This window comes from Ostrea edulis, chromosome 5, assembly GCF_947568905.1.
Source record: "Ostrea edulis chromosome 5, xbOstEdul1.1, whole genome shotgun sequence".
NCBI classification, from domain to species: Eukaryota; Metazoa; Mollusca; class Bivalvia; order Ostreida; family Ostreidae; genus Ostrea; species Ostrea edulis.
In genome coordinates, this window is record NC_079168.1 from 36,569,380 (window position 1) to 36,587,925 (window position 18,546).

General features: G+C 34.2%; 1 protein-coding gene across 1 annotated transcript; it reads right to left on the bottom strand.

Annotated features, from left to right (window-relative positions):
- Positions 1–9,466: 9,466 nt before the first annotated feature.
- On the bottom strand, positions 9,467–18,324 carry LOC125649327 (homeobox protein SIX6-like). The gene is made up of 2 exons (XM_048876772.2): positions 17,426–18,324; positions 9,467–10,523 (listed from the first exon to the last, which is right to left on the bottom strand). Exons 1-2 carry the CDS (start codon positions 17,995–17,997, stop codon positions 10,298–10,300), a joined length of 798 nt encoding a protein of 265 aa, XP_048732729.1. The 5' UTR covers positions 17,998–18,324; the 3' UTR covers positions 9,467–10,297.
- Between the last annotated feature and the right edge of the window lie 222 nt (positions 18,325–18,546).

The window sequence follows — 18,546 nt, forward strand, 5'->3', positions numbered from 1 at the left end:
AAATTCATGTTCTCAAAATATGTCATCGCACGAGGAATAAATTACATTTCTAGCACGTGTTATTTTCTTTTCTTTTCAGATCATAAGAGGATGTCCATCAACTTGAAATTCGGTGTAATGCCTCGTAGGAATTTATATGAGCTATACTTACTTCATAAGAGTTTTCGTAGATAGGACTTTAATATGTGTCTAATGTTTCAGTAAGTACAGCAAAGTACACACAAATGATAATAGCGAATGAAAAAAGAACCATTTAACAAGTTCATAAGAGGATATGGCAAAACACTATTATTAGGTACATAATCATGCGGTGATCAGCAGTTTATGTCCATCTGTTATACGCATTTTCAGTATATGTGTTACATTGAAAGATTTATGCATTTAAGAAATTAAATTTCGTTTTTAAAAAAACAAAAACATGAAGGCATGAACTGCGACGCTTTATCCCAATACATGGATACTTTATAAGGCACGTTAGCGCTTCATGAAAAGTATCAAGGCGTGAAGCCTTGCAGTTCATACCCTCATAAATTTTTCAAAAAGGAAATTTATTATTTATATTTACATTTTACTTTCATTTCGGTCGGAATTTCCAGCTGTTAAAATATTTGTACTATATTTATCAAGATTCATACGCACATTGTTTACATTCATAAGGAAATGGCTAAGCTGTTAAAATAGTTGTACTATATTTATCAAAATTCATACGCACATTGTTTACATTCATGAGGAAATGGCTATCTTTTCAATTGGTAAAGATATGGAAGGCAAAAACATTGGAAATATAAATATATGTAAAAGGTAATGCAAGTCCTGTAAATGTATTCCTCTGAGTCTCATTGTATTAAGTTGTGCAACATTCGTAGGTAGAAGTACTGAGAGGGAGACCACCGAACACAGCACCTGCCCTTTGAATTGGATAGCACACAGAGCTTTCTTCATGATTTTTAAAATGAAAACTAAGTCGTTCGAGTAATACCTTTGCCCGAGGATATTAAACAGATACCATGTAAAATCCCGTGTTTCATTCTTGGTGGCCTAACAGATTAATACTGGTCTATCGTTGAGTCATCTAATTATAGCCTGACATTGATACACCCTGTATAAGAAATACATCTGAAATGAAGAGCTCTTAAGCTTGCTGTGTTGAAATGTAGGAGGCATCAGATAATGACCCTTATACTATATAGATGAATTCTTGCTATCTACCATCGCGTTTTTATGAATCCCCAAACCTTATCATTTTCGGATACAGGGTAATTTTCCTGTCATGGTAAATCTGGCTAATTACGTACAGTTTGCTGGTGGACACCCCAGTTGAAATAACCCTCAAGAAATGTACATTTGAAGGTTACAGCATTATATTCTCACAAATAACATGAGTTATGTTATAGTGTTATTTTTCAGTGCAAAATGGTTACATTTAAGAAGTAAATTTTCATTCTTGACAATACATGAGGGTATAAACTGCACGCCTTCATGAAGCGCGGATGTTGCTATGAAGCGTCGCAGTTCATAATAACCTTCTGTATTTTCAAAAATGAAATATTTTCATTCTACTTTCATTTCTGTCGGACTTCCCAGCCGTTGAATAGACGTACTACATGTATATTTATAACGATTCATACGCGCATTGATTACAACTGCATCGCATTCATGAGGAAATGGCTATCATTTCAATTGGTAATGAAATATACATTGGAGATGTAAATATACACAAATGTACAAGTATTAATCATGAGTTAATCTAATGATATTGTACTGTCGTTGTTAAGGATAAAATTCAAATTTAGTAAAAGCATTTTGACCAATAATATTGGGTGGCGGCACTTGCCCTTGCCAATTATGAGCTGTGCATAAATAGCGATGTTTCAATGGACGGGTGGTTTACTTCATACAGTTAGCAATTCAAGGAATCTGTAAAAATTGTATTCCTCTTCGCGATTTCTAGCACAGGAAGCGTGTCAGCAATGTAGCCTGCGTGGTCGTCCATAATCGCTCTAACGGCCAATGGTGTCTTTTCCGGTGGCTCCTCGCCGTTAGTACCTGCCAGATCCGTAGATTGGCCCTGATTGACGCGGATGGTTATTTACCCAGCAGGGCTCCCTCGGTTTGGTTTGTCAGTCGGGGAGGTCGGCCAACATCCGAATCAGTGACACGGCCCAGCCTGAAAGGGGATTATCGTAAGTCTTACCCTCAATTAGTCCGTACCGTGGAGAGCAGCCTCGCAGACAACAGAATAGAACTGTGTATTAAAAAGTGCGATGTGTCAAACATGTGTAGAGATTGGTGTTAGATACTATGACTATCGAATCAAGACACCTCTGTCAAGTTATAATGAGATACCTATATATACACTGTCAAATACTGCTTACTTTATTAGTGATTTTATTTGATTTATATTTAGTTTACTGGACATTAAAAACAATCAAGCTACAGTACTAGTCGTACATCATATCCATCTTTCTGAAAACTTAATCATCGCTCTGTGACAGTTTTTAAAGAAAACTAATCCTCGGTATGTTGAAGTAATATTGTTATAAAATGCAATAAAGACATTATCATACATGGGTTAATAACGTGGACTTGTTTAAAGAGTTTCAAAAGTTATCGGTGTATTCTATCCTAGAAAGGCTTACACAAATATTTCCAAATCTTGTCTCCGGATTACAAGATCTTTACAAAGTCTGGGAATTGAGAAGCCATAACTGCACAATTTCACATGGAACTTAGTACACAAACATATGTTCGGAATGTGCCTAAGGGGTTTCGTTGCGATTTATACAGATATGAAAACAATATGAAAACATGTCATAAAAAGATTCTCCAATATTTGTAGACGGAGCTGTTTTAATAGATTACGGAGATTTGGAATCATAATCTGAATATTTTCAACAACTCTATCTTGGAGAAACGATCCCTGCTCCTCATTTATTGTTGCAATCTATAACAGTATTGACTCACCTGTTTTTACGAGGAATTATATTGACATATTTAGCTGTAAGGAGAGATTTTGAGTATTGTTGGGGTTTATTCCCATTGCATAACCCCCTTCTCTCCAATTCACTATGAAAACATTGCTAAATATTCATCCGAAATTGACACCAGGGGAAATATCGTTTTCAAGGGTAGATACTTAAGAAAATGATCGTTTAATCCGTTCTTATCCGGATTTGATGTATTTTCATCAAATGTTTGTACAAACAACATTACAACTGCGATAAAGACCTATTCGCAACGTAATGAGATTAGATAACATATGTTTTGTAATAAATTTCCTAAATGGCTTGTTGATAAATGATTTTATAAACCAAGGAAGAATGGTGTATTGCATTCCACCACTGAAATGAGGACCCTAAGTCTTGTTATTCCTTTAGTGTGCTTTATTACATTTCCTATCGAATCATGATATATATTCATTGAGTATTGTTGTGATTACATGCAAATATTCAGAAAAAATTAAGGATTCCATTTTGATTAATGAATTAAAGCACAATACGTACAAATATAAAAGTCTTTTTTCCCAAGACTTACGTGTATATTGCATAGTTCGATTAAGTCGAGATCGAAATAATTTCTAATGACTATTTCTGTCAGTATGAATTTTGATCCCGCGCCAATATCTACAAGTATTCATGATGCACAGTGCATCTTTATTTAGCAACGTTGCAAGCCGAATATCATGAGGATATTGCCACAATCGATTGCACACTGTGTAATGTTTTTGGCTTGGCACCATGTTTTTGGAGAAATAAATTAGAGACTTGCGTACAGACTCATTTTTGTTACCATATGTTTGTTTTGTAGCAGTTCCAACCTTTTTGTCGTAAAGATTCTGTTGCCAAACACTTTCACTATTGTTTTGGCGAGGCGATATACAAAACATATTGTGTTGTCGGACCGAAAGACGCCATTCGAACTACTTGAGGCTTAAAATGAAACTGAGAAGTCCATAAGAGTTTTTCAAAGTTAGCAAACACGTTACAAGTTCGTCTTCATATCCACTGAGACGGGTCTAAATGTCAAGAGGACAAGCCGGCTTTTGTAACCGGTTGTTCAAACAACCTAAGTGTCAGAAGGAAAAAGCAAGTCTTCTTAATGAAAAGTGATACCGTGGCTGACAACATTTCCCGCCGATTACTATTATTACGTTGTGTCTATAAATCGTCAATATATGTTTGCTTTCTAATGCACATCCTGCTTCCCAGTATGAAAAAATCATTGTGTGTAGTAAGTGATCCCATTGAGTGGGTTTCCTTTTTGGACTAGCTTTTGGAGACATTGCGGTGCCGATAGCACAATACCTTTAGCCATCGAATTTGTCTCGTCTGCCTCTGAATGGCAAAACAATGTCTGAAAATGAAACGATATTCACATAAAAGAATCTGTTGTTGTCTCGATCAATGATACTGTACATGGAACATTGACTGTTGTAGAGGTGTTGAATCGTTGAGTGTTTCTTCTGTTGTGTTGTCTTGTTTCTCGTGTGGGCTTTCATGTTACAGAGCCTTGTATTATACATGCACATTGTAAATACGACGAGACAAACAACCCGCGTCTACCCATGTCTATTCATTCACACTATGCTGTAACTACATTGAACCTAAAACATACTAATTCATTCTGTTCAATTCTCTGGTTTTTGACCAACTATCGGTAGCTTCACGCGTATACCAGTATTCACAAACACGCTTTGCCGTTTTAATATACTTCTAAGTTCTATTGAAATGGTTATATTCAACCATTACATGTTTATGTTCTCCCCTTTCTTTATGAGATACAGCAAACACGATTTGTATTTGACAGTTATTCGTTAGTCAGTATCACATATTAAAATTCATTCTTGTATACTTCATATCGTGAAATTGGTTCTGTCATATTGGAAAAAGTCAGAGGAATTTTCATGAACCTCTGGTTAATTCACAATGGCAGTCTGTAAATAGATTAGACTGATGAGAATTCCCTTTTGGATATCGCTGGCATCAGATTAAGAAATACTATCTCAGAATCTTTACAAAAATGCACCGATCGAACGAAACACATTATTGTGTGTTTTAAGTTACATATTTCCTTTTTATGATATTAATAATTATGCCAGCTCTAATAAGGCGAGATCATTGAATCTGCTTTATGAAACCATCACACACTTTCCACTATGTAACTTGTCTGTTAAATGTATTATCATTGAAAAGCTCACAACTGCATTGTTTAGAAATATGAAGAAAATAGAAATAAGTAGTAATATTCCATACATGTAGTTGGGTGAAGAGTTGGACAATTTCTTCTAATTTTCCTCCAGTGCTGATGGTTGCAAATTGTCCATTTTTTATTCAGCTATACTCGCCTACTTTTTCTCATGTATTGTCCTTTGTTTTTGAATTTCAATTGTAAACTAGGAACCAAGCAAGGTTATGGCCGGGATGAGACCGGAACAAATTGGCATGATACTCCAAATCTCGTTTCAATATATGATCAAGCATTTAATTCTTTTATTAAATAAATGTTCATGGGAGTAGAAGTTTAAAAAATATCAATATAGCATACATGTTATCCTAGGCATGTCACCGAATAGATACATATAACACTGTTGATTGTTTCCATGCTTGAAAGAATGAAAACTTATACAGCGCGTTTAATAGATGGGATATACACCATTGCACACAGGCTTGTTTTCATGCAACATGGGGCTGTTGGGGGTTGACAGATATTTTTAATGCACCAAGGTCATGGGACTTGTTTTTTTTCTCTCTCTCTCTCTCTCCATCGAAAAACGTTTTGTAACGAGGCATATCCCATTGACTTATCTTGCCTATCCATTGTTATAGTGTTTTTGTGTATACCTAGCGGTAATTGCCTTCCAGGTTATGAAGCGTATATATACATCAATTGAGAATCAAAAATAAGTATGACAATATTATATTATTTACATTACTAAAGAGATCAATGAGAGCTGGTACTGTGCATCAATGGAAGCAAGAAGGAGACATTAGTTCTTCTTTATGTGATATTTATTCTTCTGTAATCAATTATCAGCTAGTTGCAATACAAATCAAACACACAAACCTCCTTCGTATTTACAATATCAGTAATATTTTTCTACGCACCCATTTTAACCTAATCCTTCAATTATAACACGTATGCGACACCGATGCAATTCGATCATAGCGATTTAAAGCTATTGTTAAGATGAAAATTATAATGAATTCTGCTTCGTCTCCAAACAGAGAGGAATGAATACCAGAATGATGTCTTAATGAAATTTTGAACTCTGCTAACAGTCAACTGTGTATCTGTGCAAAAAAATTATTACGAACCGACACGCCCCCTCTCCGCTTCGTGCCCTCCGTTTTGTCGCAATTATTAGAAATGCTTTCATTTATATGAATCGGTTACAGACACTCGTACTTCTGTGTAGCTTTCAATTCTGGGAGTATTTTTCTGAAATTAAAAATTAATATCCGTGCCAATTAGCTGATAAGAATGTTTTCCTTTTTAAATGACGGTCCCGCCACCTGCTCACATGGCATGTAATGACTTTCAGATAGTGGCTCTACATTCTCGGTGGGTTTTTTTTAAATCTAGCATCATGTAATGCGAACTGTTTGCAGAAATTCACATTATGTATTAGAATAAAAAATAATCTTTTGAAAATGTATATGATTATACCTTTATTGGATCAGTTTTAGAGTAGACATCTATAGTTTATGATTATGCCTTTATTGGATCAGTTTTAGAGTAGACATCTATAGTTTATGATTATGCCTTTATTGGATCAGTTTTAGAGTAGACATCTATAGTTTATGATTATGCCTTTATTGGATCAGTTTTAGAGTAAGCATCTATAGTTTGGGATGGATGTACATCTGTGGTAAAATTTTTACAACCACTGACGTAATACAATTGATTCTAGCAGAAAATTGCTTTCTACTCTTTTGTGTATCGTGTATATATAAATGTTACGTCCACTCTACACATAGTACAGATAAAAGGATTCGACGTGTTATATTTTGTTCAGTGTCACGTAATGTTGATTACGTCATTGTTTCACAAGGTACACAGATTGTGTGAATACTTTTTGATTGACGTTCTTTCCAAAAGAAATAACTTCACTTCTTCTGTATTTTTACAAACGAGGTGAAATGATTTTCATAATACAAATAGTTCACCACATCCGTTTCAATCGGGAACCAATTTCACTATCCAGGCTCACAGACCTTATCAATAAATCATATGCCAAAAACTGATAATAAAACTAAGCAAATAAACAGCATTTATTACCGTCTACCACTAATAAACATCAGGAAACCATGTTAAGAATAGCATTTATGCATGATCCCAATACTGTACAAAAGCAATTTAAAAATCTTATATCAACGACATCTTTGTCAGCTCAGGCGTTGATATCAACTGCATACGGTGGCTGGATGAGCAGTGACAAATTATTATAACTTGGGATGACACCATTATTTCCATGCAAATGTTTGATGTGCCACTTGTATGCAGAAAAGAGATAGCTAATTATAGTTTTTCATGCCGGATATGTCTTTGATTTCAATAGTAAAGTGGACAAAAATTAAAGGGATTTGTACATGTAAAATATGTGCCCCAAAAGCCCTCTCTACAATTTTGACGTTTGAAATTCTAGAACCGAAAAATTACCCAGAACCTCCCAATCTAATTAAAATTAGCTGTTTTGAATCCGCTACCGCTTCTCAAAATGACAGATTGAGTTACTTAAAGAATTCAATATATTTTGCATTTGTTGCATGAAGTTATATCAAATGCAGCAATAGGGGGGAAATATCAGTTTCAAAATCAAAAACCCCGTGAATTAATACAATGTATTATCAAAACGATATCGTTCATTAACAGTTGCATACGTAAATCATGACTATTCCCCGCAATCAACTTAAATTTCAATTACAGTGTGTGAAAATATAAATGTAAAAATATATGAAAATAAAGGTATCGCGGAAAAACTATTTTTAATTAACATCAAATATTTCACACACAAAAAAACCCCCCAAAAAACAACAACAAAAAACCACGGACTCCTCGTGAAAAACGAAGAATGTTTCTCTGCAAAGAAACCACCTTTGAACCAATTCGAGCTCGAAGACACTACAAGTCAAATGTCCCTTCCTACTTAATTTCTTCTAATTTTATAATGGTGGACTAATATAAAAAAAACTAAGCCTATTTTGTTTGATGGAGATTAACATATGTATTACATTCACCCTCCACTATAGCTTGTGAGAGGCTTCGAATCGTGTTGCCCTCCAGCGAACCATCTGACAACGTATTCTACTGCTGGTGCGGATGTCTCAAATTATTAGGCATGTTAATATCCAAAGAAAGGAAGTATTCTAATGAAAAATTGACCTATACGTATCTTTTGATTAATGAACTGTAATGTATGGATGGGAGTAGAATTAAAACATCTACTACGTGTCGTCCTTCTGTGTGTTTAGTATCTTGTTGGCGTGTGTTATTTAATTACAATTGTCAATTAAACTGTGCAAGTCTGCTCCCTACTGTTTACGAGAAAGCCTGGTTTTCGATTCCTTTTTGCTCGAATAGTATTTGTTACGTATTCATTATCATTGAGCTCTGATTCCACAATGGGTTTTTTTCGGTATCATATTCCGTATGCATTTTGTGGCTCTTAATGTACATTATATCGAGTCCAGAAAATGCCTGGTGATGACTATCGCCAAACAATCCATTCTAAACGACCTTTGATAAAAGGTAATGAAAATTGAAATCCCAAAATAAATAGATAAATAAATGAAATATAATATATATAATGAAGAAAATAAAATAATTAAGATGAATGAATAAATTATGTATATAAATGGTTTTTAACCAGGTCATCTGATATCATTATAGAGTCCTAATGAAGTTTAGGGGTATATTAAGCCCTGTACAGAAAGGAAATAGGGGGTTTTGATCTTTTTTGTTCGGGTAATTTGTCAAAATCCGGGAGTATTACCGTACACAAAAGAATCGTAGGACACGACTGGAAATTGACAAAGCAATGTTGAAGCTGTCGAACAAGGTAACGGCTCTTCAGAAGCTCAAATCAAGAACTGATAGACAGGGCGGGCAATTGAGTGAGGACAAAAGGGAAATGACTGCCCGTGGTGAGAGTGCTCGCACTGGCCTTAACGCGAATTACAGTTTATTGACGTTTGAATAAAAATTGTAAATTAATTTGCTATCGCACACAAAGGCTGAACATTGTCTACAACACCCCGATTAATGGCTAAAGAGAGACGTCTTCACTCAGGCCTATTTACAGGATCCCGCTGTTTGCCGAAATTGAATTGATCGGGCTCGAAATTCAGTATAATTTTCTTCACAGTCAACAGAACAGGCAAACTGCTACATGTAGTGTATTTGTACAAAATGCAACATACACGTATATTCGTGTACGTATTCTCCCATAAAAGAAACTACAACTAAATAATGTTTTCATCAGTTTAATCATGACAAACATAACAGTGGAAACAATACATGGAGGGAACGGATCAAGTTCTCTTTGGTCAGTGTATTATTAAATTTTGTAACTTCAACCTGCCTTAGACTTTTTAAAAAAAAATCTCAGCATATTATGGTCTGCCAAAATTAAATTACACATGTATATACCATGACTTTACCATGAACGTACACGTATTGTTGAGTGGCAGTCCTCTCTCTGATTTAGTTACACCTGTACTTTCAACTCGCTGACATCTAGGCTGGGGCGCCCGGGTAATTTATGATGAGAGATTACAGGTATACTGATCATGAAAAAGGCAACGATGAAGTATGTTGGAAATTTATACATTTCAAATAATTAATCATAAAAATCCATATTGCGGTAAATCTTTATAATTATGAGAACATTTTGTCACTGCTGAAAGCTTTTCCTCGTAGATTCTTGGTGCTATCATACACGTTAAAATTTTATTTACGAGGTACTTTTCTTTCATAAAACACAATATTTGAATCCATATAATGCTGTAAGTCTGTTCAGTAGCACTTCAGCGTAAGAAAATGCTCCAAGACAACCATATGATGAGGCAAAAATACACAGAAAACTTCATTATATCAATACAATAACAGAATACAAAAGCAAAGAAACACCCACTACCGATCAGGCAAATGTAATGTTAACAACAAACAACATCCATAGATGGCAAGAGTCGATCTATCAATCGTTTTTCTTACACATAAGTCTTAAACAAAAAATAAGCGATAATCGTCAGTGTCGATCCATAATCGCGAATAGCAGCAATATAACAACATCACTTGATTACGTGGGCGACAACTTCAGTTGGCTGGTTGGACTTTGAGCGGAAACCTGGGAGTTTGGGGAACTCGTGCTGCTGCGAGAGTCGTCCAAATTATCGAAATCATCATCGTCGTCATCGACGTCAACATCGATTTTTTCATCATCGTCGAATGACGTCATTGATCTTGCAGTTGGTGATGATGCTCCCAGACAGCTAAGTTTATCGCCGCTTTGTTGATTTTGAAGTCTGAAACACAAGGAAAAACTTCGTGAATAGACAATAAAATGTACCCAAATACTAGCAAGTATATGATTCTTTAAAAATGTTTGATGTATTTATTCACTGTATGCTCTGTATTCGTTGACACAATCTATATTTCGAGTTAAAAATTGCGTCCGAGTTTTTAGCACTCCAGAGAGCTTTCCCATCAAGTGTGAATCTACTCTCAATTCATCGTCCAAAATTATGCTAAATACATCTCCGGCTCAGAAGAGTTTTAACTAGAAACTTGCGTGTATTGCCTTGTTAATCGCTAGCCACCCAGATGATTCATTAACATGTGTAATACACATGGAGTATGTTACGTTTAATAAACGCATTACATGTACCTATCAATATGGACTAAAGACTAGGAATATACATTTTAAATGATAATTAACGCAGAAATAAATATCTTAATTCTTCAGGGTGACATGTAGTGTTTTTATCATTAATCTGCATGAGTAACTTGGTTGGATTTACAGTTGAAAATGATTTAAATCCCTGGAACTTGTCTATGATATCATTTAGATATATTCCCCCTAATATTTGCAAATACTTTACATTAATGATGTTGAGTTTGAATCTAATAACAATTTCTTTCTTGTATATCAACAAACAGTTACAGCATAGAAGCCGATACCTTACATCAATGAAACGTAGATAGTTATTATATCTCTAAAGATTGTTTTTTATATATGCTGGTAAATGACCACCAAAAAAGTACAATATTTTTTACTGAGAAGACGATTTACCACGGGCGATTATATTCGTAATTTTCCAGCGGTGCACGTAATCCAACACTTTGAATTGTGACGTCAACTTACTTGAATGAGTTACAAAATATGAATTAAAAGGATTTCTATTTTTCTAAAGGACTCTTTAATCATATTTCGGAAACTAAAATGCATATTTACGGGCTTCTCGAACAACGTAAACAGTAACACCCCCCCCCTCCCGTGAGACAACATGTTGTTCCCTTCGTCTTCACCTGTGACAAACTGAAAATGCTGTTTCGGGGGTTAGGATGGTGAATTATATTTGCTATTGTCCTCATAGCCGGTAAATATATACACGTATTCTTTAATGTTTAAGCTGAATTTTGAAGGCAAAAATTATCAATATGAAATAACGGTTGATTAATAAAATCTTTAACCATCCTTTAGTTTAATGTCATCAGGTTATAAATAAAGCACCGTCATTTCTTGACAGATCCCCATTTCCCCTGAAAAATGTTTATTACGATAATATAATCTCAAGAAATAGTGATCATAAACACACGGCTTTTTTTTTTTTTTACCGCGAGAATTAATAACTCAATTCAAACATTATTCTAATATTTTTCTCGAGATCACCGTATTTACTCTGGAAATTGATCTGAAAAGAAAATTTTGACACTATGAATGAAGAAATGCGATTTTTTGAATAGAACCTAGCCATACAGTTAACAATTTCATCCCAATTGATTTCGAAAAGCAAACAAGTTCTCCTTTAGCTGTCAAACGGGGTGTTAACGAATTCCGTTTGTTAAGGCCTCATAAGTATATAATCGGTGAACTGCTTCACCGAATGACTCTACATCGTGGGTGACCTGTGACGTTGACGAGATCACGTGACAATTCTCAGATTCAGACAGACTAATTGTAAGTAACAGCCCCAGAAATATCGTATTCTAGAAGCTCGTTTTCAGTTTAAATATTCTGAAATTTAATACAGATATAAGCCTTTTTTAATTTCATTGAAAAATCAATTCTGAATAAAGTATTCACACTGATTCTGGTAGCGTTTAGCGCATGTTCGAAAAGGCGGCGATCTTTTAAAATTCTTCTCAACAGTGATATCATAATATCTTACAAAGATATTCCAATAAGGACCATGAATGAGTGTCATATATTCATTTTACGATATTTTCATCATAGATAAATGTCTTGTCCCAATGTTTTATCATAATCTTATGCAGTTGGAAAAAAGCATTTTCGCACTAGTATGTCTTTTTTTGTAACGTACGTATTAGTTTGCTAATATCACCGTTGGTTAAATTTATCATAGAATCTTTAACACTATAAAATGGGGAGATATAACTATCTATATCAACATTGATACGAAAGAGAGAGAGAAGGGCAGAAAATTATTCGTATCATAGGTTTTTTTTCCACGATGTAAATTAATCATAAATACAGAAATATATAAATTTCATGAAGATATTTATTTAGGGAAGTGTTTGGACGGATTCAATTCTACAATGTTATTGAATTTCAACGTGAATATGAACACCCAGCTTTAGCTCAGTATGCACGAATATGGATGGATGTAGGGGAGGGAGTCGTAACAAATATGCGTTTTAGTAATAATAAAAACTGCACAAACTATCCACCATCCTTGAATTTCCTGACTTGAGTTTGAAAAATACAATGCTAAATAAGAATGAATTGAGTTAGTTAAAATTACTGTGTATCAGAACTAAACATTTTCAATTTACTTTTGGCAGAATACTCGTATACGGGTTTGATTTCGGAGTTTGCAACAGTGTAAATGGATATCGGATCAGAAATATTTAGAAATGAAATTTATGTAGACAACATTGTAGACTTCCCTTGAGCAATTTATCCCATTTGAAAACCAACCATCGGACTATTATCCTCGGGTTTGTTTTACACGGATTTTCTTATCTTATCTATTGTGCGAGAAGTAAACAAATAACATTACATAAATAAGCGAAACAAGACTAGTCATGGTCCATTATCCCATAGTCGTTGATAATTTGTGTCTAAAGAGATAGCGTTTTATCGAAGAAGATCGATTCGTTTTCAGTTTACTTAGCTAAGAGGATAAACTTGGGATTCGAACTATGAGCTCGTGTCAGCTGATAGAGGAGTTAATATATTTAGGAATATCTTAACACTACAAAATGCGTGCTAATCTCCTGGGTTAGAATCAAACCTCTCATTCTTGCATAAGAACAAGACGAAAAAGTGCGAGGCGTTCCTCTCAACATCGGAATCTTTGAAACCGATTACGATTTTCTACTTTGAAATATTGATAGCAGGTGCGAGATGTAAACAAAGGCATAAAGAAAAGGTGAACTTCTTATCAAATAAATATGAATACAAGCAACGTATTAAGCATCCAAGACAGGTGTATATAATTTTATACACAATAGTATCTATAATCACAATACCAAATTGAATGACTATCCATTCATACTCCGACAGAAATGAAAGGCAAATGTCATATTGAAGAAAAAGAGACGTGACCGAAACACTAGATATTTCTTAACTTTATAAGAATTCCTGTTCATATATTTAGGCTCCCAGTATTAATGACTTAATTCTGTAAAATTTTTCCATTCAAGGCCATTATATCTTCTTCACAGTGGGGGTAAATATTGACCAAATGAAACTTGGACGGACGTGCAAAAATTCGTGTATGAAGAATACAACTATCCTAAGGCATTTGTTTAGGGCTTATGATTAATCCTTCATAAACTGATTCATTTCAAGAAAACTCGATCGTGAAACCTCTACAGATTGTTGTATCCAAGAGTATGTAATCCAAACAAATAGAAGAGGATCAAAGAAAACCTTTTTATTCGTTTTGGTTGTAAGATGACGAATTTTACGTCAACTTTCAGTTTTCATAAAGGAAGATATAAATATGACGTCATCTTAGCCCGAACAAAACGGAATTATATCTGCTAAGCAGATGATATTAAACAATCTTTATTTCATTTGCAAAATGAATTCTAACAATTTTATCACATTGTCATTTAATGGGAAACGTAATAAAAAAGAAATCAACTGCCATTTATTACATATCGTTACGTTTTTCATTTTGTCGTATTGAATTTACATGTATTACCAGCACGCATTTTCCTTCATGTTGAATTCATTTTTTGTGCAAAAACACTCATATATGGGCTATTGAACAAACAGTTCAATTTCTCTCATGGAACATTTTGCTTCATTTGTTGATTGTATTTTTTTCTTCTATTAATCAATTTCTCTACAGAACATAGGAAAACATTCTCCGTTACCGTTCACTTAGTGAACATATGTGTTAAAAATAATGAAACTTAGCTAATGTTATGAATTAATGATAAGATTTTCTTAATTTTTTTTCCGAAATTAAGAATACATGAATTTCATTTATCCTTCCCTTTTTTTTCCAAAAAATATTGTTACAAGATTATTTTCTTTTACGTTGTGTAGAATTTAATTTATGCACAATGTACATTTATGATTCCAGTGAAATTGAATAAATATCAAACGTAGAAAAAAGGGCTGTGATCTTTTGAACAGTGGAATTTAAAAACAAAATTATGCAATTTTTAGGCTTACAATGAACCAAAAGACATTCCTTGTTCAATGTTAGTGAAAATTTATTCACCCCGTGGTCGCTCTTAGGTATTCAAAATAGAACCGCTTTTCTTTGCCTTATTTTGACAATTTAGGTTAAAAGTCCATTTACACCTGATCATCATATTGATATAAAGAGGCTATCATGATATAACGGCCTTTATTCACAGAAAAAACAAATATATATAAACTGAAAAGAAACCCACGTTTGTTCGGTAAAACCTCGCTACAAAGAAACATCTATAATCTCTAGAACTGAACAAAACTGGTCAAATTTACCGAGCAATTTCCTTACCTATAAGTGAAAATATTTTTCAGTTTAATTTCGGCTTAAAAAGTTTGATTTATTTGATTGGGGCGAAAACTTTTATTAGATTTGTTATACTTTTAAACGGTAGTATATCTAATTGGGAATTACCTCTGTATTTGTTTAATTTCGATATTTAAATTTTCGGTAAGTAAGACGAATTATAAATATTGATTCTGGCTAAAGATTAACAAGTACAAGATTTCACGAGTTTGTATATGCACTTGACCATGGAAATTATTTGAAGTTGTTTATTTTTCAAACAGGTATCATGTTCACTTTTCTTCACAGCAAAATCTATTTTATTCAACATGCATTTGATTCGTAAACATTGAAAGAAAACAAACGTGTCTAATTTGATAACATGACAAAACATGTGTGTGATTTTTTGAAATAAAGAAAATTATCACCACGAAAGTTACTACGATGAAACATTTTATTTTGGTTCATTATGCACCAAATTATAAAAATTTACTACCCACTAAAACTTTAAAGATTTCCCAAATTAATAAACATTACAATTTAGATTCAACCCGCGCCAGGACGGGCGATGTCTCGCAGGTATTGTTGATATTAATTTTTAATTGTGGTGACTATTTCACGATAGAGCTTAAAGAGAGGATGAAATGATAGATGAAAAGGAAATTTGCACATTTTGTTTGAAACTATCGTAATAGTTATAATTACTGCAGTATTGTCAGACGAAAATATCTTTGTGATATCCCGGATCCAACAATAATTGTGTTGTGTTTGGAGGGATGTTGAAAATTTTATCCGACATTACATTGCTTATATATACATATATTTCTTTTCAGTTTGGGAGAAATGATGAATCGTGAATACATACATCTGTGCGTCCTTGTCGCGATACCTAGTTAGTATCTTAAAAATCTAAAATATTTTACACATGCGTACTCGTGGAAAAGTTACAGATATGAACCAAAAGACTGTCCAGATTCTCTTTTTTTCCTATTCTTTTTTCTTTTCGACAGCATGATTAAGTAGCGGAGATTATCATGTACAGAACATGGCAAACACATTATCGTAATATGTATGTTTTTTTTCCTTCTAAATACTTTCATACGTTGTGTCATAGTTATGTTGACACAGAATATTAGGCTTTTGATTTAGTATTTAGAATATTGTACCATACCGAAACTACACAGAGAAATAAAATCTTGATAGCATAACTGATTATGTTTACCGCATTTGTCTAACTGATGACTATGACGGTGATTTTACGATAAGGATATCTCAAGGCTGTAACTAACATTGTGACAAGTAAAAGTGTTGTTTAGATAGAGATACACTTCTTCGAATATGTCTTTCAACACTCTCTGTCGATAAAAAGGGGCCTTGCGGTATTCAGTTATTGATAATCATCTCATAGTTCAAAACTAAACACACACCGAGTCTAAGAAACTATGAAGTATTTGGAGTTATCTTGTATTTTATCTTGTATTTAGTAGAAGTGTTGAATATATATTTTTGTTACCAATATACACTGTACGCTACAATCACTCAATGTAAAGAACTTGCCTATGTACCTGTAGCAAAATTTATCTATTCATTTAATACTTTTCGTGTATCCATCTATTTATTTATTTATTTGCAGGATGTATGAAATACAAAATTCACGACGAGGAAAACGTATTTGTTCACATTATTTTGAAATTTTCTATTGATGTTCACCCAACGATAATAATTAAAAGCTATGAACTTATTTATTCTCATATCAAAACCCCAGCCCACAGAAATTGTATTTTTTTTTTTAAATTGTAAGGTAATTTTGCATGTTCATGAAATAACATTACTTTAAGGTTTTACGGAGGAAGGCTAGCAAAATAAGACAATCAAAAGACGGGAGGAAAACGCCATTCAAGATTTCATTGAAAGCTAAATAAGTACAACCATTGATTAATTTTTGTACTTAATTTCAATAAATTAAAAATCATTAAACTCATAAAAAATATATAGATAATTTTTATAATTTTCAAACAAAATCAATGAAAAATTTCATTTTCTGCTACACTTGAAAATGAACATCCAAAGCTTTAATACTCATCAGCAGAATCCTAAAAAGCTGATTTTACTCTAAAATGTAATCTGGTCTTCTCAGGGGGTCAGCTCCATGGCCAACTTTCTCAGATTTAAATACTTACCGTTGTATATCTAGTACAAAATTTTACATTTATGAAAATAACTCTCAAACAAATCTAAAAATTTACCGATTTTTAGCTGCTGCAGCTCTGTCTCTTTGTCGTCGATTCTTGAACCAGTTGCCAACCTGGGTAGGCGTCAGTCCCGTTGCTGTTGCCAACTCCCGTTTCTTGGTCGGGTTCGGGTAAGGGTCCTGGAGGTACCACTCTCTTAGAAGGTTGCGGGTCCTCTCTTTAAAGCAGTGCGTCTTCTGTTCCCCGTCCCATATCGTCCTGGGTAGGGGGAACTTCTTTCGTACCCTGTATTTGTCTACTGGACCTAAGGGTCGCCCTCGAAGTTTCTCAGCTTCCTGGTAATGGGCTTCCAGCCACATTGCCTGCAATTTGGCATGAGACTCTTTAGTGAATTTATGATGCTCAAGGATATGATAGAGGTCTCTGAAGTTTCCTGTGTGGAAAGAAACAAGTGCCCTGGCTCTCAGAACCGATTCATGTTTGTTTAAAGCCTCACACGCAGAAGGGTTGACTGGCAAAGACCACAAAAATCGTCCTAAACGCTCAATGTCTCCACTTTCCTCCAAAGTCTCACAAACTTGCGCAACTTGTTGAGGTGTGAAGTGCAAAGTTGGAAGAGCAAACATTTTGTCTCTGATACGAAGAACTCTTCCCACCTGAATATTTAAATCCCGGGAGAGAGAAATCAAAACATCAGAATATTAGATGATAAATTCAAGAAGCCATGATGAAAGTACAAGAAATAGTTTTTCTTTCCTGCTTCTTTCTCCGCCGAGAGTGTATTTCTGTATAGGTGTGATAGGCCGTATCATACAGGGGTTTTATCCAAGAAAGACATAGGATTAATACACATATGTCATTCGCTCTCCTTAGGTTTTTAAATTGACAACTCAATGATTCTTGGAGATATGTCAACATCATTAAGCACACAAATCAGGGGGGAGGAGCCCAATCTTTTCTTCACAGGTTTTTATCATTTTTATTTCTTGTAACAAAATTTGTTATAAACTTTATCAGGTTGAATCAACTTGCTCTTAGCGTCACAACCATTTGATTGGTGGAAAATTATCCCCCGCTGCAAAGCAGTTAGATCGGGCTGTCAATCATTGTTGTCCGTCAATCACGTGTCGGTAAGTTAACGATCGTTCACGGCGGGTGTACAAATCCGACAAATG

Excerpts from the sequence above, each read along its gene's own strand:
- LOC125649327 (XM_048876772.2), bottom strand. The coding sequence starts at position 17,997 with ATGTTTGCTCTTCCAACTTTGCACTTCACACCTCAACAAGTTGCGCAA. Across the intron at positions 10,524-17,425 it reads GCTGCAGCAGCTAAAAATCG|ACTTCAAAATCAACAAAGCG; the intron begins GTAAATTTTTAG and ends CTTGTGTTTCAG.